Raw genomic sequence first — 27,806 nt, forward strand, 5'->3', positions numbered from 1 at the left:
CTGTCCCTCTCACACAGGGACAATTCGGAGGTCTGCATGCCCAGTCCCCTACAGGTTAACAAGCATTTTGTGAAGGACAAAAGGAAATATGATATGCTATAAAATGATTTTTGTAAACATATTAATAAACTTCAGCATGCAAAATGAACAGTAAATAGGAGGAAAAAAAACCACAATACATTGTCTATTTAATTCAGTCTTAAGATAATTGTTGCTTTATATCTTACATTTGAGATCTATCTTTCGTGAGAATTCTTAATACATAGCAATTTGATTTCATCCTAAATATACTTTATATTTCGACACATTTATCCAGCGCTGTAAATTGGCGTTTTATAATCTTATTGAGTTTCACTAGTTTATCCCTTCTCGCTTGCCGTACGCTACTGACTTCCGTGCACTGCAGTAGGAGGTTTTTTTTCGTTGTTGAACGTCACTTCCGCGGTGTAGTTGCGGCGGGCCTGGTTTGTTGACACTTTGTTTCCTGTTCGGGATGCACTGTGTTTAAACTGGTGTACGCGTTAAGGGACGCGGAGGATGTCCTCAGGCCGGCAATCCCAGCAGTTGCCTGGCTGTGGCACGGGCCCGTCTTCGTCGTCATCCCCAGCAGCCTCTCCGTCTTCCTCTTCTGCGGGGCCCGTGCGCCCCGTGCTGTCTGCGTCTGGGTTGTCCAGGTTGGGGATAGGCAGCAATGTGTCGTCGCTGGCAGGCAGACCGGGGAGCTCTGTGGCCAGGAAAAGGCCTCTGCCCACCCCACTGTGTAATGGGCTTATGAACTCGTATGAGGACAAAAGCAACGACTTTGTGTGGTGAGACTCGCAGCTAGTGCCCCTAACTCAGTGACACTTTTAGGGGGTGGCACTTAGTACCCCATTTACACCATAACTGACACTCAGTACTCCCACTAAACTGAGACTGATGCCCATTAGAACCAACACACTGAAACTATTAGCTAGTGGCCTCTGCTTGTTAAGACTAGCAAGTAGTAACAATTTTAACTGATAACTTATAACCGGTGCCCCTGTAGGGCTGTGAAACCCGAATTTTTTCTTTCAGGATTCAGATAGAGCAGACTACTTTCTAATTTACTCCTATTATGTTTTTTTTTCTATGTTCTTTTATCTTTATGACAAACCAGGAATGTAAGCTTAGGGACCAGCCATTTTTGGTTTAGTACCATGGGTAGTGCTGTCTAATTGGTGGCTACATTTAGCAGCCAATCCGTAAGCGCTACCCAGAGGCTGAACCAAAAATGGGCTGGCTCCTAAGTTTACATTACTGCTTTTTCAAATAAAGTTGCCAAAGGAACGAAGAAAAATTGATAATATGAGTAAATTATAAAGTTGCTTAAAATTGCATTCTCTATCTGAATCATGAGGAAAAAAAATTGGGTTTCATATCCTTTTCAAATCATGAGGAAAAAAAATTGGGTTTCATATCCTTTTCAAATTAGTGTATCATTACTTATTGTGCCTCAGCAGCTATCAACTACAGTGAAGACTGGAAGCTATTGCCTTGCTACCAACTGAGACTGACCCCTAATTCTCCTCTTCGTATTGACATTGAGACCGGTGCTAGAGGCTCACAGTTAGTGGCCCCATTGCTGAGTCTGGTGGTTAGTGGCTCCCATTGCAAGCTGAAGCTTGCAGCTCAAGATTTCCCTAATTTTGTCCCTTCCCCCCGTGTTGGCTAGGCTGGCAACTGGTGCAGTTCCCTGGGTTTGAGGCTGGCAGCTGGAGATCCTCAACACTTGTTCTTTGGGCTTAAAGGGCCATGAAACCCACATTTTTTCTTTCATGATTTAGAAAGAGAATGCAATTTTAAACATCTTTCTAATTTACTTATATTATCTAATTTGTTTTATTCTCTTGATATTCTTTACTGAAAGGCATATCTAGATATGCTCAGTAGCTGCTGATTGGTTGCTGCACATAGAAGCCTCGTGTGATTGGCTCACCATGTACATTGCTTTTTCTTCAACTAAGGATATCTAATAAAATGAAGCAAAATAAATAATAGAAGAAAATTGTAATGTTGTTTAAATTTGTATTCTCTATCTGAATCATGAAAGAAAGATTTTGGGTTTAGTGGCCCTTTAATAATGTAGCAGTACTTCTAGGTATAACAGTTTTATTGTTCCAGTATGCTTTGAGAGTCTCTGTAGACAAATGAACACATGAATTTTGCTGATAACATTGAAACATCACCTATTAACCACGTCATTGAGACTGGTGTCCACTAGAACCAACACACAAACTACTATCTAGTGTCCCTCTTCTCGTTAGGACCCGCAGGTAGAAACCACTTACCTGGTACCCAGTGTCTCTGTAAACACTAAGACTGGCAGTGCATCGTTACTACAGGTAGCCCTCAGTTTACGCCAGGGTTAGGTTCCAGAAGGAATGGTTGTAAATTGAAACCGTTGTAAATTGAAACCCAGTTTATAATGTAAGTCAATGGGAAGTGAGGGAGATAAGTTCCAGGCCCCTCAAAATTGTCATAAGTAACACCTAATACATTATTTTTAAAGCTTTGAAATGAAGACTGTAAATGCTAAACAGCATTATAAACCTAATAAAATAATCACACAACACAGAATATATAATTAAACTAAGTTAAATTAACAAAAACATTTGCTAAACAGCATTATAAACCTAATAAAATAATCACACAACACAGACTTCGCTTGCATTTTTCTGCAAACAGTTCTTTCTATGCATTCCAATCTGGAATGATTTAGAGTTAGGAAGATCTTATTCTTTTGAAATCTGCTCGATAGCTCAGGTCTGGTTAAACTGATTAATTTCAGCTTGCTTGGCTTTGCTGCAACACAAGCGTACAGCTCCACCTACTGGCTATTTTAATAAATGCACTGCTTCTCAATGCTTTTCAATAGCAGTCACATGACTGGAAAAAAAGGTTGTTATTCTGAAACGGTGTAAATTGAACCGTTGTAAAACGAGGGCCACCTGTATTTGTTTGCCTTTCTGTAGCTAGTACCAACTACACATGAAGACTGGAAGCTAGTGCCCTGCTACTCACTATGACTGGCCACTAATTACCCTCCTCTTATTGAAATCTGTAGTTGGAGATGTGTTTGTTTGGGCTGAGACTGATTGATTGCTAGAGGTTTCAGTTGCCAGCTGAGACTGGTGGTTAGTGACTCCTGTCCCTAGGTGAGGTTTTAAATGGAGCTGGAACTGAAAATTAACTTTCATAGTTCAGAGTGACAGTATTAAAGACAAACTCCATTTCTGTTATCAGATTTATTTTTTATTTTTGTATTCTTTGTTGTTACTTTTTTTCCATTCCATGAGAGCATACTGTGATAGGCTCAAGAGCGTGCGCATGTTGCAGACACAACATATTACTAAAGACATGTGCACCCCAAGGCAGAACATGCTGTGATCTGAGATTTGGTCACAGAAAATTTAGCATGTCTGCGGAAAGAATGGGACTCATGCAGGAATTGTCAATGCATTCGCTTGGCAGCGATGCTTCACATCAGGCTGTTCTCTTCAAACAGGGCTGTGCTCTGGCTGCAATGTGTAAGTTTTTTTTCCTTAGCTGTTTGAAGAGAGCAGTCAAATACCGAACATCACTTCACAGCAGCAGCACCAAATTAATTGATGTTTGGCTCTCAGGGATATATTTCAACCTTGTCCCCTAGCCTTTCCCAGTCTGCAAAGCTGTGTCTCCTACATTTTTATCATATAATTATGTGATGTTTAGACCAAGAGCAAAGGAAACAAATTTATTAAAGACGTTTTAAATAAATAATTATTTTTTTATCTTCAGCTAATTGGTTATGCAATTTTCAACTGCCGCAATATTATAAAACTGCTTTATTCTCTAGTTAATCAACACACTGCAATTGAGCTGGTGCTTTAGTGTAGCTGTCTAATTTAAAATGTAATTTAATTTCAAAATGAGCAGAAAAAATTCCACTAAAAACAAAAATCTCATCACAGAAAGTGGGGGGGGGGGGGGGAGCTTATGCCTCTGGGCATGTGCATCGTCCGGAGCCTACCTCAGTATGCTTTTAAAGAAAATTATACCAAAATAAATAATGTAATTGTGACTTTTGTTCCTGTCCCTTTAAAGAGGTGTATTGCAGTTACAGAAATTTTGATTCCTAAAGTCATGACCCCCTTCTGGCACCTCAGAAATTTTCTTTGCTATAATTCATCCAAATTTTCTTAGAACAATATTTTGACCAAGCAAACAACCCAACTGAAAATTTTAGAAGGATGCTTTCCCCACACTGTGAGACTAGCAACTAGTGCACACCCCCATGCATGGAAATGTACAACAGGTTGTTTTTTTAATTTAAAGGGATATTTTAATACAAATTGGCTACATGTTTATACTGCTCCCAATTGTCTCACCAATCATTTCCTGATCTGGAGCAGCATTTAATTGCAGTTCCAAAGTGGAATTTAAGCAATGCATTTAATCCCTTTGTAAGGGTTATCTGAAACATTTTAGTTAATTCTGCTAGGAACCTGTTGAGGATAGCAGTACTTTTGCCTGATGATTAATAGAGAGACTGCAAATAAATATATAGGTACAATTGATCTGCAGTACAACTTGGCAGTTTAGGAGTTGGCTTTTCTTCAAGACTATTTGATCGTAAACATAATGGATGTGGTTGAAGGGCTAGTCACTACTTTGGACTAACTATTGACCATAATATCGGTCTTAATAATATAATTTGTCTGTAACCTATCTAGGTTCATTATATAAATTATACGAATGCTCACAATTATCTTTTCTTTTAGTGTCCTAGGCAAAATTTAGTAAAACTTCTACAGCAGGGCTTGACTAATCCAGGTGTCAGGGAGCCATAGGCATCCTAAAATTATTCTCTGGCTCCTTGGTTTAATGTCTCCAAGACACCCCCCCCTCTCCAAGGTGCACCTGAATCCTTTCTTGGCCTCACAGCTGAAAAATACAAATACAACTTTTATTGTGTTATGTTTTTTTTGTGAAAAAATATATAATTACACACGCAATGCACAATTATATGTGTTGTGCATATATATATGATTATGAATTTACCACTACATATATAGTCCTGAGTAGAAACTGCTGCTGATCCAATCAGCAGAGCTAGTTACACATCTGAATAGTGCAACTAACAAATTAGTGCATGCAATTGTTCAACTTTTATGGCCCCTGAACAAAAAAAAGAGATATATTATTATTCTTTATTTATAAAGCACCAATACATTCTGCAGCACTTTCCATGGGTACAAAAGACAAAAGTATGATGATACAATATGTTTAGGAGATGGGACACAAATGATCAAACAAATACAGGAGGAATTGAGGGCTCTAGTCCATTGGGAAAAAAAATAAAATATATATGTGTTAGTTACAGGCAAAGTGTGACGTTCAGGCATTCTATAGGATGCCTAGCACATTTTTGGCGAACTATGGAATTGGCTTATTTCATTCTGATCTTATATACTTTACCTAGGCATTAATAGCATCCCTAGGTATTCTATTTTTGGTTAAGTATAATAGACAACAGGGGGGCACTTTATGAGTTAATTGAAACCCGTGAAGCCCAAACTCATTTAAAATCTAATAGAGAAAACACTGATGAGAAAATTTGGTGAACAAACTGGTTTCTGAAACCTAAACGAAAAAAAAACTCTTCTGATGAACATTGTATCATCGTTTGTCTTCTCAGATGAGAACATTTAGTTAGCGCTGCGGAATCTGTTGGCGCTCTTCAAATAACAGACAATAATAACGAAAGCTGAACTCATCAAAAATATATTCTGATGAACATTGCATCATTTTAGTATTTTTGCTGCACTCTAAACATCAGTTACATTTTACACAGATAAGAAAATTGGATTAACAAACTGGTATCTGAAACCTACCAAATTGTATTAACAAACAATTGAATAACGAAAGCTAAGCTTAAAGAGACATTCCAGTCAAATTTTAAATGCACATAGATTAATTACATCTTTGTAAAGAAAAATAATTGCAATATACATGTACAGTACTGGCAAAAATGCTTCTAGTAAAAGTTATAACTGTTTTAGTGTTAACATTTTTCTTTTCACATGCATGTGATGCATAGCTAGATATTCTCAGTGCACCAGCATTTTAAATACTGCAGCTGCTCATAGATCCAGTGGGGCTCGTATCATTAACAAATTGAGTCATTTATCAGATAATTCAAGCACCTTCGCCTCTAAGCAAGTGGCGTGTTTAAAATGCTGGTGCATGGTGCATACTTAAATATACTTTTGAAACAGCTATAACTTTTATTAAAAGCATTTTTGCTAATACATGTACATTGCAAAAATGCTTTTATTCAAAACTGAAATGCATCCACGTGGATTCCAATTTTGTCTGGAATGTCCCTTTAACACCTTGTGTGACTGCTGCTTCCTCTTTTCCCTGGTTACTATTGCATGCTGTGAGCTTCTCTGAAAGCCCAATTAGCCTGTGCCGTACTAAACTTTTCTGTAGGATTCAGTTTATATTGCACACTTTTCTTTTCAATGTATTTTGTAACAGTACCCTGGGGCTTCTATATCCCTTGAACCCCCAAAGTATAATACTTCTCAATATGAGGGCAGAATGTGTTTATCTTGGTCCTCCATGTTGGTAATACCTACCAGTGAGAACACCTCCCCAAAGGGTTGTGGACAGAATTTACCGCTCCCCCAGTTATCTGTACATAGATGAGGACAAAATTGTTTTTTTTTTTTTACAGTATTGAAAGGGTTTTCATCTAATACAAGTTCACCACTAATTGCCATTTTATTGTTGTGATAGTTAAAAGGGGCATTGAATTCAAAATGTAATTCCTAGTAAATTAATTGGTGTAAATGAAACACTGTAGCAATATGCAGGTAAAGTTATTCAACTCTGTGGTCAGTTTTCATTTAATAACTTGCCTAAAATGTACTACTCCTAGGAAATGTGTAAAGATGATTTTATTCTATACATTGCCTGGAAGTTTGACATTCAATAGAGTGCCTGATTTTCACACTAAACCGGAATATCTATAAATATGATTAAAATGCATAAAAAGTCAGCTATTACAATTTGATTATTGGTTTTATCAGACTTTGTTATCAAATGTGTCATATCCAGATCAACTAAAGTCATGCCAAGAGTACAAAATTTCAGTACATGAAGAACCTAGTGGTAATTGTGGGTCTGCAAACAGGTTTCACACTGGCTAATGTCAGGGGTTCATTTATCCACTCTAATTGAAAACACTGAACAGGTTTGGTGTGTATAGGAATGATACCAAGAAGGAAACTACGTTTTTTTTATATAAAGAACACATCCTTCTGTCTCAAGTTATTCAAATAACCACCTGGGTGATCTAGACAGGTCTTGGAAGATTTTATTGTGGACTGATGGAACAAAAATGGTACTTATTGACATAAATGAGAATTTGGCAGCTAAAAAGCAACACTGCATTCCATCAAATGAACCACAAACGTGCTATAATAAGTATGATTGTCTGGGGTTAACTTTGCCTCTGAACTCAGATTTCAGTCGCCAAGGAAATATTTAAATGGACACTGAACCCAGATTTTTTATTTTATGATTTAGATAGAGCATGCAATTTTAAGCAACTTTCTAATTTACTTCTATTATCAATTTTTCTTCATTCTCTTGCTATCTTTATTTGAAAAAGAAGGCATCTAAGCTAAGGAGACAGCAAATGTTTGGTTCAGCACCATGGACAGCACTTGTTTATTGGTGCTGTCCAATCAGCAAGGACAACCCAGTTTGTTAATTAAAAATGGGCCGGCATCTAAACTTACATTCTTGCTTTTCAAATAAATATACCAAGAGAATGAAGAAAAATTAATAATAGGAGTAAATTAGAAAGTTGCTTAAAATTTCATGCGCTATCTGAATCACAAAATAATTTTTTTGGGTTCAGTGTCCCTTTAATTTTGTATTGGATCAGAACATTTTCTATTCAAATTGTCCTAGTTTGTTAAAGCATAGTCCGAACTGGTTGTGAATGTTACGTAATATAAATGATGGATCTGTTGCAAGAACATATATTAATGATAAGAACATATATTAATAATAAGAATATTTCCTGTAGTATTTGTCTCTGAGCTGCCAGCCAATGGATAGGGACAGTTAAGTGACCATCATAAGTTTGCAGACACATTACAGCAGTGCTATCACATGCGTGCATGAAGCTGTTTTTGTTTGGTGTTTGAGGGTACTCAAGGTTATAATGCTGCAGTCGAATTCTTTAGGGTTGTGCTTTGTCAAAATCTGATGCCAATAATCATTTTTGTTACATAATTCTGCACTTAGTCAGAAAGGTAACATAAGGATAGCCTTCCTATATAAAAAAAACAAACAAAAAAAAAAAGACTGAATTTTGCAACTAAAACTTTATTTACCTTGTAAGTGCTGTAGTTCTCTTCAGCATAGTAGTTTTTTTTTTTTACAACCATATCACAGACTCTTGTCTAATCGCAACTCGCCCAATCAGGTCATTTAGGTAAATGTAGCGTGCTCCCAACGGCTTTACCTAGTGCAGAATTATTTAACATCTTGAACGTAGGATATGTGTTTTTTTTAAAGGGTATAGTATGTTTAAATGAGCCCAGTCCTTTGGAAAAAATTAAATTTCTATCTATATCTTATGCTAACTTAGAAGACATAATAGAGGCCTTGATAAGCATATGGAAAGCATCAGTGGCTTATGCCCGGTATATCAAAATATTAACTATATGGAACAAATATGTTTCAAATAAATTGATGAAAAAAAATAGTGCTCAGAATTATTTTTTGATACATTTATTATGAGTTACTGTTAAACAGTTCTACAGCCATTTTTAATTATATTTACTACTAAATGTGCATATTCAGTTAACACTTTTGTCTTAGCGGGGTGATCATGATTTAAAGGGACATTAAGCTGCTGGGTACCACTATACTAGCATTTTTAATACATACAATGCTATTAGTTTTCCTTCTGTACGTGCATGACTCTTTAAAGCTGTACTCCTTACAGAATCAAGTTGGTAAAACTCTGCATTTTATACTGGGTGCTGCCATAGTGTATCACACTTTATTGTTGCATCCAGTGACAGAAGCAGAGCACTTTCACAGATCTCTGTTACTGGCTTTTTTCTTATAACTGTGTTCAACCCCTGCTTAGGGTTTAAATGCAAAGTTAAAGGGACAGTAAACACCATAAATGTTTACAAATATAGATAATCCCTTTATTACCCATTCCCCAGTTTTGCATAACCAATACTGTTATATTAATATACGTTTTACCTCTGTAATCACCTTGTATCTAAGCTTCTGCAGACTGCCCCGTTATCTCAGATCTTTTGACAGACTGGCATTTCAGGCAGTTAGTGCTAACTCTGAAATAACTCCACGAGCACAATGTTATTTATATGAAACACATGAACTAACGCCCTCTAGCTGTGAAAGACTCAAATGCATTCAGTTTAGAGGTGGCCTTCAAGGGCTTAGAAATTAACATATGAGCCTACCTAGGTTTAGCTTTCAACTAAGTATACCAAAAGAACAAAGCAAATTTGATGATAAAAGTAAATTTAGAAAGTTGTTTAAAATGACATGTCCTATGTGAATCATGAAAGTTTAATTTGGACTGTAGTATCCCTTTAATGTCAGATCCAGACCACCAATGCACTGCTGGGACCTAGCTGAACATGTGGTGAGCCTATGACAAAAGGCATAGAAGCATACCCACCAATCGCCACCTAGCTCCCCCTGGTTCATTGGTGCTTCTGACTCATGAGTCTATCTCTATGCATGCCAATAAACAAAGGATACCAAGGGAACAATGTAAATTGTGAATTAGATGCAAATTGACAAGGCACTTAAAATTGATGCTCTTTTGGAATCAAGAAAGTTAAATTTTGACTTCAAATGTCACATAAGAATATATATGTATATATATATATAATTTTATGAGATGGTCAGAACAAGCGGATACTGATGTGCGTTTAAGCCAGGGTTCGACAAACCCAGGAGCCTGGTAGCCACTGGCTCCTAGAATTTTACCCCTGGCTCTTAACTTTTTGGGTTAGTCTCCATATGTCTATATACAAATACAACGGTCTGGCTCCTAAAAATATGTCTGACTCCTAAATATTCTTACTGGCTCCTAATTTTTAAACACATTTGTCAAGCACTGGTTAAGATATATGTATGCTTTAATACTAACTTTTTAGGAAGCTTCAGAGAGTTTTAATTATTGTTGCTAGTTATCTGCTTTTTATATTTTCAGCATACTCGTTTATCTAATGCTAACACAACAGTCTGGCATTTAAACTATTAAATAAAATGATTATACTCACTATTACTGACGCAGCTGACTTCCTATGAAGCTTTCAAGCCTTTGTTTTATTGTTTTTACCTCCAGTGTTCATGTAATTATTGTTGTTGTAAAAGTTTTCTTTTGGGAACTGATTTAAAAAAAAAAAAACACTAAATTCAATTGCACAATGTGCTGTGATTTAGAGCCATATGTGTTTTCTCTTTCAGAAATCATGCGTTTTATGCCAGTATCGAACACAGTGCCACAAGAAGCCTCAAATAACAAGCTCTTAATTCCTGATTTTTGTTTAGTTTATGTCCCAGCATGCACTTGTCCTTGGCTCAGTTTCTTCCCAGAATGCAATGCGTTCCTTTTTCTCCATAATTTATTTTTCTTCCAACTCTTTTCATTCAGTTTTGCTCAAGACATAATTTCATTGTTGGATTATACCCTAAAAATGTAAATGTAGCTGCATAAATTTGTGTCAAGTATGATTACAAAACTTCAACCAGAAATGACATACATATGCTTTTTTTTTAAACCGCAAAACCTGTTTGCATTTGCCAGTTAATTTTGTTCTTGCTGAATTCCACTTAGCTGGTCCTAAAGCTTCATAAAGGAAATCAGAAAATAGCTCTTAAAACATTAGATTGTGCTTTTCCAGAAAATTTTGTAATATAGGTTTGTGCTTTGTAGGGTATCTATTAAAGGGACATTAAACACTAAATACATGCTTGATAGAATGATGCATTTTAAGAAAAGATTAGTCTGAGAATAACATGTAGATGTATTTTTTTAAAGTTTCATTATTTAAATATTGACAAAATAAGTTTAAAGTTTTATTGTCTATAAAACAATGGGAGCTGCCATGTTGTAACTTAGGTTACCTTCTCTGCTGTAGCCAATTAGGAAGTTACAAATAGGTCACTAGATTGTGCAGCCAATGGCTGTGTGGAATATAACAGTGTTCTGTATTTCTATTTCTAACAGGAACTGAAAAGCTCACAATTTCAGAATTGAATTACAGGAAAAGGGGACAAAATAAGCAATGGAAGTATATTGCAGAGTTATTTTAATATATACAATTTATCATTTTATATTACTGTTTTTTAAGATATATCACAATTTATATTGATGTAATTCCAGATTGGGATGATGTTATATCAATTTACATTTTGATTTGGTAGCTTTGTTTCATCTCTTAAAGGGATAGCGAACACCTTGAAATTTGTATATAAAACGTTTGTGCATATTATAATGGCTTTGCAATAGACTTTATATTGACCCCTTTTCATTTAATTTAGCTCTAAAAATTTATAATTTTCATTACTGTAAAAAAAAAAAAGGACTGCAGACTTTTCAGGGCTAACCCTGCTAGATTGACTTTAACAGATAAGAACTACAAAACAATGCATTTTATACTAGCATAATGACCAAGGTTTGCCTTGTCCGTTGCGGGCTCATGCCCAGAGTGGCTCCTCTAAATAAGGCAAGTTGTGGGTGGAGTTTGGCTATTGAAAAACAATTGTAGCAAGCCAGGTAGTTTGTTTTAAAAAATTTTAGGCTTGGCTGATGTGGTGTTCTCTAGTAAGAAAACAGAAGTGCCTTGTGATTTAAAGGTGTTTACTGCCCCATTAAATCCTGTTATATATATATATATATATATATATATCCTCCATGTGTATCTGCACTCTCAATGTCCAATAGTCGCCAACCAGGGTGCCAGATCAGTAAGTATTCATAGTAATCTGCAACATAGGACTGCACTCACTGGATTTATGTAAAAAATCTCTTTAATTAGGTAACGTTTCGGAGCACGCAGGCTCCTTCCTCAGACCAATACAAAACATGCAACTAAACACTGTGTCTTATAAACATATTGTGCCCCACCCACCACCAAATTAACTGTGAATTGCGCCAAAACTGGGGTTGTCATAGTGATAACCCCTAACCCCCTCAGTGTTACCATATTACTAATCAAACAATTCCTAGGATAATTCATAAAAGCTTCAAAGTTGTATAGGTGGTACAATAAATGCATGAGCCACAAAAAGTGCCTATTACTAAATGTAAAGCTAAACATCCATGTGTTCCAGTACATACATAAATGGATTACTTAGATAAGAGATATATGACTGCCAAAACATTTCATATTGGTGTAAATTAGACCTTCATATGTGATATATAGACATATAGATATATATGGCAGTACAGCAGTGCATTACACATAGTCACATCGGTTATACATGTATTAGTCATTACATCAGAGTAGCACTGTGTAACCCTCTTGTTGTGTTTGAACTGTGAGTTCATATTAACGTTTGTGAAATGCCGTTCCCACTAGGTGATAATGTATCTGCAGCTGATCTCTATTCAATCAAAATTAGGGACTCGTACTGTAAACCCTTAAAGCAGCATTATCACTCTTACCTTATGTATTACTTAATAATATGTCTGTATATATTGTGTTTTAAGGTCAAATTAGGCTCCCAATCTTCTGTAGGACAGATCGTTGCATGAACAAAAACGTAGCTAAAAGAACGGGCCACTAGATTGTATTAGGCGCCCAGAGAAGCAGCTCCGGCGCCCGTACTGCTCATTAGCATAGCGCATGGCTAATTTACATAAGTTGATGACGTATGCGCGTGTATCTGCGCGTCGTCATGGTGACCCAGCAGGGCGTTAGGCAATATGCGATCGTGACCGCTTGTGTTACATCGTGTTAGCTATAGTCAAAGCCTTAATATGGGACACACTTAAAGGAATATTCCTTTAGCAAGGGCATACAAAAAAAATAAAAAATAAAGTTTTAAAATTTATATTTCACACTGAGTGGGCTGAGAGCATCGTAATGGATGTATATATATGTGTGTGTCACCACTGTATTACTGACATACATCTAAGTGTCTCATAAGGCTAACCACATTATGTATAAAGTTTGTACATATACTTTAAGTTAGGCACACTAAGTATGACAGAGAGACCTTATCCCCTGTAATGTTGATAACAAAAATAATCAAGTAGCAATCCATAGAAATGCAGAAGGCTGTGTAAATCTTTGTAGCCTATTCAACAATAAAACAGCCATAGGGTTAGACTACGTGTGGGGTCAGTTCAGATAGAACTGAAAGTTTTTTACATTAACACATATGTGTATACAAATGTTTAATAATAGTACAATCTAGGACCTTGTGCCTGGACCCTCATGAGTCCATTCAGTAAAACCTCAAAATATATCATTGGTTTACTGTTATAAATGGCAATCAAAGTGACATCACATTCTCCCGAATAGCTTAGTATAGGTTTAGCAATATAGTGTTATTAGATTGTTAATGTCTTTAGGTAAAAAAAGTCTGTATCAGTCCTACTGAAAACAGATCCTGTGTTAAGTTGCCAGGAACAAACACAGTGTACTCCAACTAGTTCAAGAATACCATAGGTGTCCCATTAATACCCATATGTCACGTATTAAAGTGACCTGCTTCCATCACTAAGTAGCCAACACACAGGCCCATAAATGACACTTAAGTTGGACCCACCAAGTGTGTATCACACTAGGGCATATGAAACTCACTGGTTAGTTAACCAACTATAGTGTGTCCAGGCAGGTCCTGTACCTTATCTGTGCTCCGCTGGTCCAACATCATGACCTGACTTGTGTCCCACAATCGCGGGTGGAATGCACCAGGTGCCTCATCACAAGACCGGAATGTAAAGTAGCCATTGTAGCTTAGTTTCAGAGGAAGCAGTGCCAGTCATTGGACATATTCAGGCCTTTGGGGTATAGGGTACCAAGTCTATGAATCCATCTCGCTTCCATCTGGAGTAGGGTTCTATCTCTGTCCCCACCTCGTTTGAGGGATGGAACGTGGTCAATCAAGATGAACCTTAAATCTGTTACTTTATGTTTGGCCATAAGGAAATGTCTTGCCACAGGTTGGTCCGAAGTTCCTTTATCCAGGGCGCTTCTTATGGCTGATCTATGGTTCGCCATTCTGAGACGTGCATTGTCTGTCGTTTTTCCTACATAAAATTGGCCACAGCAGCAACTCAATAGATAGATCACATGAGTCGTCGTACAGGTGATATAATGTCTTATTGTGTACTTTTGAGTAGTGTGTGGATGTCTAAACACTTTACATGGGATCATTCCACTGCAAGTTGTGCATCCCAGGCATCTGTAGCAGCCCTTTTTCTTTGTCATAAGCCATTGCTGTTTCATATAGCATTGCTGTGGGTCTGTAGCCATGAGTAGATCCCTTAGACTCCTTCCACGTCTATACCCCATAATGGGGGGGTCCATATGTGTAAATGGTAAACTCTGGTCAGTCGCTAGGATCTCCCATCTATTTCTGATGTCCTGTGCCATCTTGTCTTTCCCTTTATTATAGGTGGTGGTGAATATCATCCTTTCCTTTTTGGTCTGTGCCAGACATTTAGACTGGTGATCCTCCTGAGTAATGATCTCATCAATGACACCCTGTATGAGCTCCATCTTGTATCCCCTTTGTAGGAACTTCTCTGTCATCATTTGTAGTTGTGGTTCACGGTTACTATTTTCAGTATTATTTCTTAATACTCGGATCATCTGTGACTTTATGATCGCCTTTCTAGTGTGTGGAGGATGGTTACTGGATGCCTCAAGAATAGAGTTTCGATCAGTTGGTTTGGTGTATAGAGTTGTGAATAGTTTGCCTCCTTTCTTATAGATTCTTAGATCTAGAAAGTCAATACTGTTCAGGTCATATTTCAACTCAAATTTAATTGGGGATTCAAGTGTGTTAAGTTGTACTACCCATTCCTTCAAGGATTCCTCCGTGCCCTGCCATATGAGGAAGACATCATCAATGTACCTTTTGAAATGTCTTATTGTATCAATATTGTATACATCTATGATATCACGCTCATAGCGCTCCATGTACAAGTTAGCGTAAGATGGGGCCATGTTCGACCCCATTGCTGTCCCCATAAGCTGTTGGTAGAACGTACTTTCAAAGCGAAAGTAGTTGAGGGTTAAACATTTCTCCAGTAGATCAAGTATCAGGGAAAGCGGAGGTCCCACATATGGGAACCTTGACAGGGCTAGTGTGACCGCCTTGAGTCCATCTGTGTGGGGGATAACCGTGTATAGGCTCCTTACGTCCATAGTGACCAACAGGTCACTGTCGCTAATTGTGTCCACGGTACTAAGTATGGTAATGAGGTCACCTGAGTCCCTAATATATGAGTCCATTGATCTCACCAGTGGCTGTAGGATTGCATCAACAAATATTGCTAGGGGTTGCAGCAGGGACCCCCGTGCCGATACAATTGGCCTCCCAGGGGGGTTCTTTTGGTCCTTGTGTATCTTGGGAAGGGTATATAGAATTGGATGTATGGGATACATACTATTGAGAAAATTAAATTCATCACTGCTGATCCAATTCAGCCGTTTTGCTTCAGATAGAGTCATATCAATGTCCCTTTTAAAAGAGTTAGTTGGATCTCGGGTAAGTTTTTTGTAAGTCTGATGATCATTAAGTTGGCGAAGAATTTCCTTGCGATATTGGTCATAGTTCATCACAATAATGGCTCCTCCCTTGTCCGCTGGGCGAATGACTATCCCAGTGTCGTTGGATAATGATTTGAGTGCCATTCTTTCAGCTCTATTGAGGTTAGGTCTGTGTTTCATCTGTTCCAGTTCTTTACTGTCATTGCCAATAAGTCTGGTGTAGGTTTTGATGCTTGATCCGCATGTTTTTGGTTCGAATTTGCTTTTTGGTTTAAATCGCTTAATTTCTTTCTCAGTTGGAAAGTCTTTGAAATGTTCTTTTAATTTAAGGTTCCTTTGGAATCTGTGTATATCCAAATAGTTTTCAAAGTCATCATTGGTAAATGTGGGGATAAACGTCAGACCTTTGTTTAACAGGCTAACTTCACCCTCATCCAAAGTCCTGTCGCTCAAGTTGATTACAATGTCAGGGTTTTTTATCTTCGAGGTAGGGGGGGTCTTCTGCCCACAGTAGTTCCCCCTCCTCGGATGCGGCCTCGACCTCTTGTAATAGTACAATCTAGGACCTTGTGCCTGGACCCTCATGAGTCCATTCAGTAAAACCTCAAAATATATCATTGGTTTACTGTTATAAATGGCAATCAAAGTGACATCACATTCTCCCGAATAGCTTAGTATAGGTTTAGCAATATAGTGTTATTAGATTGTTAATGTCTTTAGGTAAAAAAAGTCTGTATCAGTCCTACTGAAAACAGATCCTGTGTTAAGTTGCCAGGAACAAACACAGTGTACTCCAACTAGTTCAAGAATACCATAGGTGTCCCATTAATACCCATATGTCACGTATTAAAGTGACCTGCTTCCATCACTAAGTAGCCAACACACAGGCCCATAAATGACACTTAAGTTGGACCCACCAAGTGTGTATCACACTAGGGCATATGAAACTCACTGGTTAGTTAACCAACTATAGTGTGTCCAGGCAGGTCCTGTACCTTATCTGTGCTCCGCTGGTCCAACATCATGACCTGACTTGTGTCCCACAATCGCGGGTGGAATGCACCAGGTGCCTCATCACAAGACCGGAATGTAAAGTAGCCATTGTAGCTTAGTTTCAGAGGAAGCAGTGCCAGTCATTGGACATATTCAGGCCTTTGGGGTATAGGGTACCAAGTCTATGAATCCATCTTGGATTCATGGGAACACCCAGGGAGGACAACAAAGGCAAAGAAGACAGCGCAATTACCGATCCAGATACCTTAATACGGTGGATAGCAGCTCAGGCTCTGACAATGAGGCTACTAGCAATGAACAACGCTATCAAGACCAAACTCCAACAACATCACAAACAACTTTTTTAGGGGTTACCACGAGATCCGCCAACACAAGAGGTCGAGGCCGCATCCGAGGAGGGGGAACTACTGTGGGCAGAAGACCCCCCCTACCTCGAAGATAAAAAACCCTGACATTGTAATCAACTTGAGCGACAGGACTTTGGATGAGGGTGAAGTTAGCCTGTTAAACAAAGGTCTGACGTTTATCCCCACATTTACCAATGATGACTTTGAAAACTATTTGGATATACACAGATTCCAAAGGAACCTTAAATTAAAAGAACATTTCAAAGACTTTCCAACTGAGAAAGAAATTAAGCGATTTAAACCAAAAAGCAAATTCGAACCAAAAACATGCGGATCAAGCATCAAAACCTACACCAGACTTATTGGCAATGACAGTAAAGAACTGGAACAGATGAAACACAGACCTAACCTCAATAGAGCTGAAAGAATGGCACTCAAATCATTATCCAACGACACTGGGATAGTCATTCGCCCAGCGGACAAGGGAGGAGCCATTATTGTGATGAACTATGACCAATATCGCAAGGAAATTCTTCGCCAACTTAATGATCATCAGACTTACAAAAAACTTACCCGAGATCCAACTAACTCTTTTAAAAGGGACATTGATATGACTCTATCTGAAGCAAAACGGCTGAATTGGATCAGCAGTGATGAATTTAATTTTCTCAATAGTATGTATCCCATACATCCAATTCTATATACCCTTCCCAAGATACACAAGGACCAAAAGAACCCCCCTGGGAGGCCAATTGTATCGGCACGGGGGTCCCTGCTGCAACCCCTAGCAATATTTGTTGATGCAATCCTACAGCCACTGGTGAGATCAATGGACTCATATATTAGGGACTCAGGTGACCTCATTACCATACTTAGTACCGTGGACACAATTAGCGACAGTGACCTGTTGGTCACTATGGACGTAAGGAGCCTATACACGGTTATCCCCCACACAGATGGACTCAAGGCGGTCACACTAGCCCTGTCAAGGTTCCCATATGTGGGACCTCCGCTTTCCCTGATACTTGATCTACTGGAGAAATGTTTAACCCTCAACTACTTTCGCTTTGAAAGTACGTTCTACCAACAGCTTATGGGGACAGCAATGGGGTCGAACATGGCCCCCATCTTACGCTAACTTGTACATGGAGCGCTATGAGCGTGATATCATAGATGTATACAATATTGATACAATAAGACATTTCAAAAGGTACATTGATGATGTCTTCCTCATATGGCAGGGCACGGAGGAATCCTTGAAGGAATGGGTAGTACAACTTAACACACTTGAATCCCCAATTAAATTTGAGTTGAAATATGACCTGAACAGTATTGACTTTCTAGATCTAAGAATCTATAAGAAAGGAGGCAAACTATTCACAACTCTATACACCAAACCAACTGATCGAAACTCTATTCTTGAGGCATCCAGTAACCATCCTCCACACACTAGAAAGGCGATCATAAAGTCACAGATGATCCGAGTATTAAGAAATAATACTGAAAATAGTAACCGTGAACCACAACTACAAATGATGACAGAGAAGTTCCTACAAAGGGGATACAAGATGGAGCTCATACAGGGTGTCATTGATGAGATCATTACTCAGGAGGATCACCAGTCTAAATGTCTGGCACAGACCAAAAAGGAAAGGATGATATTCACCACCACCTATAATAAAGGGAAAGACAAGATGGCACAGGACATCAGAAATAGATGGGAGATCCTAGCGACTGACCAGAGTTTACCATTTACACATATGGACCCCCCCATTATGGGGTATAGACGTGGAAGGAGTCTAAGGGATCTACTCATGGCTACAGACCCACAGCAATGCTATATGAAACAGCAATGGCTTATGACAAAGAAAAAGGGCTGCTACAGATGCCTGGGATGCACAACTTGCAGTGGAATGATCCCATGTAAAGTGTTTAGACATCCACACACTACTCAAAAGTACACAATAAGACATTATATCACCTGTACGACGACTCATGTGATCTATCTATTGAGTTGCTGCTGTGGCCAATTTTATGTAGGAAAAACGACAGACAATGCACGTCTCAGAATGGCGAACCATAGATCAGCCATAAGAAGCGCCCTGGATAAAGGAACTTCGGACCAACCTGTGGCAAGACATTTCCTTATGGCCAAACATAAAGTAACAGATTTAAGGTTCATCTTGATTGACCACGTTCCATCCCTCAAACGAGGTGGGGACAGAGATAGAACCCTACTCCAGATGGAAGCGAGATGGATTCATAGACTTGGTACCCTATACCCCAAAGGCCTGAATATGTCCAATGACTGGCACTGCTTCCTCTGAAACTAAGCTACAATGGCTACTTTACATTCCGGTCTTGTGATGAGGCACCTGGTGCATTCCACCCGCGATTGTGGGACACAAGTCAGGTCATGATGTTGGACCAGCGGAGCACAGATAAGGTACAGGACCTGCCTGGACACACTATAGTTGGTTAACTAACCAGTGAGTTTCATATGCCCTAGTGTGATACACACTTGGTGGGTCCAACTTAAGTGTCATTTATGGGCCTGTGTGTTGGCTACTTAGTGATGGAAGCAGGTCACTTTAATACGTGACATATGGGTATTAATGGGACACCTATGGTATTCTTGAACTAGTTGGAGTACACTGTGTTTGTTCCTGGCAACTTAACACAGGATCTGTTTTCAGTAGGACTGATACAGACTTTTTTTACCTAAAGACATTAACAATCTAATAACACTATATTGCTAAACCTATACTAAGCTATTCGGGAGAATGTGATGTCACTTTGATTGCCATTTATAACAGTAAACCAATGATATATTTTGAGGTTTTACTGAATGGACTCATGAGGGTCCAGGCACAAGGTCCTAGATTGTACTATTATTAAACATTTGTATACACATATGTGTTAATGTAAAAAACTTTCAGTTCTATCTGAACTGACCCCACACGTAGTCTAACCCTATGGCTGTTTTATTGTTGAATAGGCTACAAAGATTTACACAGCCTTCTGCATTTCTATGGATTGCTACTTGATTATTTTTGTTATCAACATTACAGGGGATAAGGTCTCTCTGTCATACTTAGTGTGCCTAACTTAAAGTATATGTACAAACTTTATACATAATGTGGTTAGCCTTATGAGACACTTAGATGTATGTCAGTAATACAGTGGTGACACACACATATATATACATCCATTACGATGCTCTCAGCCCACTCAGTGTGAAATATAAATTTTAAAACTTTATTTTTTATTTTTTTTGTATGCCCTTGCTAAAGGAATATTCCTTTAAGTGTGTCCCATATTAAGGCTTTGACTATAGCTAACACGATGTAACACAAGCGGTCACGATCGCATATTGCCTAACGCCCTGCTGGGTCACCATGACGACGCGCAGATACACGCGCATACGTCATCAACTTATGTAAATTAGCCATGCGCTATGCTAATGAGCAGTACGGGCGCCGGAGCTGCTTCTCTGGGCGCCTAATACAATCTAGTGGCCCGTTCTTTTAGCTACGTTTTTGTTCATGCAACGATCTGTCCTACAGAAGATTGGGAGCCTAATTTGACCTTAAAACACAATATATACAGACATATTATTAAGTAATACATAAGGTAAGAGTGATAATGCTGCTTTAAGGGTTTACAGTACGAGTCCCTAATTTTGATTGAATAGAGATCAGCTGCAGATACATTATCACCTAGTGGGAACGGCATTTCACAAACGTTAATATGAACTCACAGTTCAAACACAACAAGAGGGTTACACAGTGCTACTCTGATGTAATGACTAATACATGTATAACCGATGTGACTATGTGTAATGCACTGCTGTACTGCCATATATATCTATATGTCTATATATCACATATGAAGGTCTAATTTACACCAATATGAAATGTTTTGGCAGTCATATATCTCTTATCTAAGTAATCCATTTATGTATGTACTGGAACACATGGATGTTTAGCTTTACATTTAGTAATAGGCACTTTTTGTGGCTCATGCATTTATTGTACCACCTATACAACTTTGAAGCTTTTATGAATTATCCTAGGAATTGTTTGATTAGTAATATGGTAACACTGAGGGGGTTAGGGGTTATCACTATGACAACCCCAGTTTTGGCGCAATTCACAGTTAATTTGGTGGTGGGTGGGGCACAATATGTTTATAAGACACAGTGTTTAGTTGCATGTTTTGTATTGGTCTGAGGAAGGAGCCTGCGTGCTCCGAAACGTTACCTAATTAAAGAGATTTTTTACATAAATCCAGTGAGTGCAGTCCTATGTTGCAGATTACTATATATATATATATATATATATATATATATATATATATATATATATATATATATATATATATATATATATATATATATATATATATATATATATATATATCTATCTATATCTATCTATATATCTATATATCTTCATGAATTAAAGCCCAGTATCAAAAAAATAATCTTAAAAATAGGGGCACTTTAATTCATTAAGGTTTACAAAGACGCTTATTTGTTTTTAAAATGCAAAACAGCAGCACATTGATTAGCTCTTAGGGATTTTATTCAGTCCCGCCCTTAGCCTTTCACTGGTCTGCAAAGCTGTGATTCCTGAATGTAAGATGGTCTTGTGAGCATTGCACCTTTTTTTATTACTACATTTCTACCTTTATAATTGTGATGTTAGTACAAGACCAATTGGAATTTTTTTTTTTTAATTTAACAAAAAAAGTTTTCAGCTGCTGCAATATATTACAAAACATTTTTTTAAAAATTGCTTTATTCTCCATTTAATCAACACATTGCAATTGAGCTGGTGCTTTTGTGTAACTGACTAATTTTAAAATTGAATTTTATTTAAAAACGACCTGCAAAAAAATTTTCACTAAAAAAAAAAAAAAAAAATCTTGCAGAAAATTAAAGTTCTTGCCTTTTGAGGTTGTGTTTCCAAAGGAACAGGGGATTATGGGTAAGGATATTTAAATGAATGTTACTTTTTTTGTATGTTTTATTTTATGCACTCTGGATAGTGGTTGAAGACAAAACACTCCTTGAAAAAGAATGGAGTTGAGGAACTCTGCCTTATGTAATCTCTTCTGCTAAGTGAGATTCATATAAAATGCAAACAATATGTAGGTGAAATATAGCAATATTAAAGGGACATAAAACCTAATATTTTCTTTCATGATTCAGATAGAGCATAGCACGCAATTTTAAACACCTATCCAATTTACTTTGTATTATACAATTTGATTAATTATCTTGTTATCCTTTATTGAAGGAGCAGCAGTGCACTACTGGCAGCTAGCTGAACACTTCAGGTGAGTCAGTGACCAGTAGTTTCTGGGCCTGAGCGTTTTTATGTATGCTTTTCAACAAAGGATACCACAAGAGCGAACCTGTTAAATAGTTACTTTAACATTGCACACAGTGATTGTTTGCATGCCTTATCTGTTCCTAATTGTTCTCAGAAGACAAAGTTTAGACAAATGAAACCTAGGTTTCAACATGGCAGCACCCTTGACTTTTTAGAGACTAAAATGCTTCATGGAAACTAAAACTTACTATTATTTTTTCAGAATTTAAACACCTTATATAATTTTAATAACTAAAAATCATTTGCATAATCTCATCCCTGCTGAGTTTGCTAGTACATGATGATGATTATTCTCAGGCAAATCTTAGCTTTGAATACACAATTATATCTAGCATTTATTTACTGTTTAAAGTTCCTTTAAAGGGCCACTGTAAGTAAATATTTTCTATGCCTGTTACTAACTAACTACCCAAAATACGCTTTTTATCAATAGCATTTCATTAACATATCTCACCGTGTATCAGAAATCTTGTCTGCAAATTTAATTGTTTTCCAAACCCACTCCGTGGGTATCCTTTGCTCTGTACCAATCTGTTTACAATACCTAGGTTTCAAAATGGCGCTTTAAACACAAAGTTATTGGTTTAAGTATTTTGAACACACAGTGCTGAAAATAGTGGGCAGGATAACGTGACCTCATCAGCGAATAAAATATATAACTTTTAGAACGTAATGAAACTTCGTTTTGGAGAAAATATAGGTCAGTAGGTTTTAATTAATGTTTATTAACTTTAATATGTTAGTTGTTTAGCTTAAAAATTATAACAAAGTAATCCTTTAAAGGGACAGTCTAGGCCAAAATAAACTTTCATGATTTAGATAGAGCATGTAATTTTAAAAAATTTTCCAATTTACTTTTATCACCAATTTTGCTTTGTTCTCTTGGTATTCTTAGTTGAAAGCTTAACCTAGGAGGTTCATATGCTAATTTCTTAGACCTTGAAGCCCACCTCTTTCAGATTGCATTTTAACAGTTTTTCACCACTAGAGGGTGTTAGTTCACATATTTCATATAGATAACACTGTGCTCGTGCACGAGAAGTTATCTGGGAGCAGGCACTGATTGGCTAGACTGCAAGTCTGTCAAAAGAACTGAAAAAAGGGGCAGTTTGCAGAGGCTTAGATACAAGATAATCACACAGGTTAAAATTATATTAGTATAACTGGGTTGGTTATGCAAAACTGGGGAATGGGTAATAAAGGGATTATCTATCTTTTAAAACAATACAAATTCTGGTGTAGACTGTCCCTTTAATGAAACTCATCATTATGAGGTAATATTCTAATTTCTGTTTAGTGAAGCTGTTGATTGTTTTCTAAAAAAAATTATGGTTTTAAAAGTACAGTAAAGTAAAAATGAAAATACTACTTCAGGCTAGCTGCTGATTTGTGGTTTCACATATGCTTTGGCTTACAAGATGTAGATAATTCAGTAGTGCATTGCTGCTTCTGAGCCTACTCTTCAACAAAAGATACCAAGAGAACAAAACAAATTTTATTATAGAAGTAAATTGGTATGTTTAAAATTGCATGCTCCATCTGAAACTTAAGTCTTATTTTGATTTTATGGCTCCTTTAAACACACTGTTAATAGAGAGGAAAAAAGCACATTGAGCAGTGGGACAGAGGCTGGCAATAGGGGTGCAGAAAGGAAAAAGCCTTGTTCCTGTGGGCTTTAATCAATTGGTTACTTTTTCTGTTGGTTTTTGTTTTGTTTAAAACCTATTTTATATGCATGAATAACATCAATTTTTTTTGTACTGCTTTTTAATCAGGTTTTCTACAAATTCCATACATAATCCTTTCTAATTTAATATGTACCTACAAACCATTTAGGGATTTTTTTTTTAGTAAAAACTTTTATAAACCATGAAAATAATGTATTTTCTTTCTTTTAGCCCCATATGTTTTGATATGATTGAAGAAGCCTATATGACTAAATGTGGACACAGCTTTTGGTGAGTTATTTTTTTATGTTTTTTTATTTTAAATATTTTGTCTTGCTGCATTAGTTGCATCTTCTGCAAATCCTTGCTTCTATTTGTCAATCATGTCAATTTTGACCTTGTATATTCAATTTCCATTTTAATAAATTAGCAGTATTTTTGAATAAAACATTAAGAAAACAGGCGCACAGTGCACAATATGAAGAAAACAAACAAACCTTATTTGTAAAATTAAGGAATGAAAATGGTAACAGTACAAAAATATCAAAAAGCTTTGTTAAACACGTGATTAAAAATGATGAAACGTAACATGTTAATACTGGCTTACAGTCAAATGTTTCATCATTTATATATATTTTAATCAATTTAATATGGTAAGTAATAGAACATCTGTTTAGTAAGAGGATAAAAAAAGTAGCCTAATAAAGTGTGAATTTTATTTTTACACAGTAGTGCCTGCCTGTTTTGTCCTCCTTATGAAAATTGTGTTGGTTTGATCCACCATGGCTACGGCACTCCGGTCTGTGTGCTTTCGGATTGGTTGACCTTTTAGATTTTACTTCCGACATCTTCACTGCTGCTCGCTGTCTTTGTAACATCTGTTCAATAACTTGTGCTATTTGATCATGCTCTACACTATGATTTAAAAATACTACACTCATCCATTACATACTTGTGAGAAATTATATTTTTATTACCCAATACAAAATGGTTAAATATTATTAAACCGTTTTTATTACAAGCCAATTTAAACAAAGATCTCAGTCCTTACTGAGGACAAAGACATACAGTACAATTCAGAAATCTAAAAAACCTCTTATCCAGTGCAGAGCACAATATTTAATCACTATATATTTTCTTCTAGAGTCACGTGTCTGGGTCCTTTTGAAGATCAGTATAAGATACCCTGGGATGTGTTATGCTTTAGAGTTTATTGGGCAATTAGAACTAATTAGAGCAGAACAGGCACAGCCTATTGCTTTTTATGGAACTGCTATATTTAATGTAAAAAAATGTCTGCTATACACTTTCTCCAACTTTTAATGTGTTTTTCTTGTATAGATTCCCTTTGGAGTTCTGTAAGATACATAGCCCAATAATTTGCAGAGCTATAAAATATCCTGAACCTTTGGAGTCCATCAATTAATGAATTGTTTGGGGATACTGAACTTTCGCAAACTGAGTTTTTCTCTTGGCTGTTTGCACTTGCAACAACCTTGATTGTTTGCAGTAACCAAGAACGTTGGATTCATCATTTCACAACTCTTCAGCATTTTCTATTTTTTTTAAAAAACAATCCCTAGGCTATTTTTTTTATAATGTTGTCCTTAGGTGAACCATTAGGTTCCCTCAAATAAACTTCAACATGTAAAACTCATTTTCTTTGCAATTTGAGTATTTACATTTTGTTTCTACTACAAGTACTTGCAAATCAGACCTGCCCTATAACCTTTTGATTTCATAGTTTTCTTTAGGCTGCCAGAATAAAATGGACCTTTAAAGGCTGTGTTTGTTAGAAGAATCCCAAAGGAATATGCAAACTGTAGTTCAGTTCCGTACTATATAAGTAAGATAAATTATGTGCAGCTTCATCAAACTGGGCGGTACGGATTTTCTGAACTAATACACCCTTGGTTTAACTATGTAGATAATCCATCTTTTCAACATGCACAATAAACACAGAGATTATAATAGTGTTTAGTTATACATAGTAAAACAGCTTTGCACAATACTTTTTTTTTTTTTTGGCCACTTTTCATGAAATTTAACTAAAACATTTTTTTTCTAGTTATCAGAACCGAAAAAGACTTTGCAAGGCTAGGTCTGCTACAAATCTCCCCTTATTACCTTTAACAGATAAAACAAAGAATCCTTTTTATATTTCAGGTTCAAATCTCAAAATGCGGAATTCCCAAATCCAAACTTATTCTGAAATCCAAACTTTTTCATTAACATTTAAAAAAAAAAAAAAAAAAAAAAATTATCTTCTCCTGCCTGTAAATTACAATCTTCCCTGCCTGTGTCTTTGGTTTGTTTTTTTGTGTTCTAAAATGCCAATAGTCTGTTTATTTTTTTAAAAAAAAAAACATTACCTTTCTGATTACAATACTATACTATGTATACAAAAGTATTGACAATGACCTAAACTACCTTAGGTTGTGTGTAAAGGCTGTATTATGACAAGTAAAAATGACCTAAGTGACATAAGATATATTGTTTACACTTGGTCCCATCCACCCCATTTTAACCCCTTCCTGTCTGGGGCAAGTGTTTAACATAGGAACGAAGTTCTGATGTAAACTGTTACGTGAAAAGCGATATCATGTAATTTCAAGGCTGGGAATGAATCATGGGGAACTGCCTACGATGCTAGGCATGCCCCCCCTCCCCACTACAATATCCTTTTGCTTAAAGCAGAAGGCTGTAGGATGCTGAATAACATCGGACGTTCCATGCCATCCTAAGGGCCTTAAAGGACCAATCAACACATTAGATTTGCATAATCAACAAATGCAAGATAACAAGACAATGCAATATCACTTAGTCTGAACTTCAAATGGAGTAGTAGATTTTTTTTTTTATAGCAAATTTAAAGTTATGTATATTTCCACTCCCCTTGTACCATGTGATAGCAATCAGCCAATCACAAATGCATATACGTATAGTCTGTGAATTCTTGCACATGCTCAGTAGGATCTGGTGATTCAAAAATTGTAAATATAAAAGACTGTGCACATTTTTGTTAATAGAAGTAAATTGGAAAGTTGTTTAAAATTATATGCTGTATCTGAATCATGAAAATGTAATTTAACCTGAGTGTCCCTTTTAAAGGTATGGGAAAGGCAAAATTAAACGTGCATGATTCCTATAGTGCATGTAATTTTAAGACACTTTTCACTTCTATTTTCAAATTTGCTTTGTTCTCTTGGTATCCCTTGTTGAAAAAGAATATGCACATATCCTACACTAGTGGGAGCTGCTGCTAATTGGTGCCTGCACACATTTGTCTCTTGTGATTGGTTGACTTGATGTGTTCATCTTGCTGCCAGTAGTGCCATGCTGTTCCTACAGCAAAGGATAACAAGAGAAAGAAGCACATTTTATAATGTAAGTAAATTTAAAAGTTCTTTAAAATTGTATGTTCTATCTAAATCATGAAAGAAAATGTTGGGGTTTCCTGTCCCTTTAAAGCCCAGTGCTGTTAGGAGGGCATGGAACGTCCTATGGGCATTAAGCTGTTAAAAAAGATGCAAATATTCCAAAGTATTCTGATATCCAAACCTATTCCGGTCC

The 27,806-nt window shown here is 36.9% G+C and overlaps 1 protein-coding gene across 1 annotated transcript in view; it reads left to right on the forward strand.

Moving 5' to 3' along the window:
- Positions 1–643: 643 nt before the first annotated feature.
- The window catches only part of COP1 (COP1 E3 ubiquitin ligase), a gene marked incomplete in the record, with an annotated part of 548,256 nt that continues 521,093 nt past the window's right edge, over positions 644–27,806 (forward strand). Inside the window, 3 exon segments of the mRNA XM_053693305.1 lie at positions 644–809; positions 22,471–22,510; positions 24,465–24,524. Coding sequence (XP_053549280.1) covers positions 782–809; positions 22,471–22,510; positions 24,465–24,524 — 128 coding nt within the window.

The sequence above is a fragment of the Bombina bombina genome, chromosome 10, assembly GCF_027579735.1.
Source record: "Bombina bombina isolate aBomBom1 chromosome 10, aBomBom1.pri, whole genome shotgun sequence".
In the NCBI taxonomy this organism is placed as follows: Eukaryota; Metazoa; Chordata; class Amphibia; order Anura; family Bombinatoridae; genus Bombina; species Bombina bombina.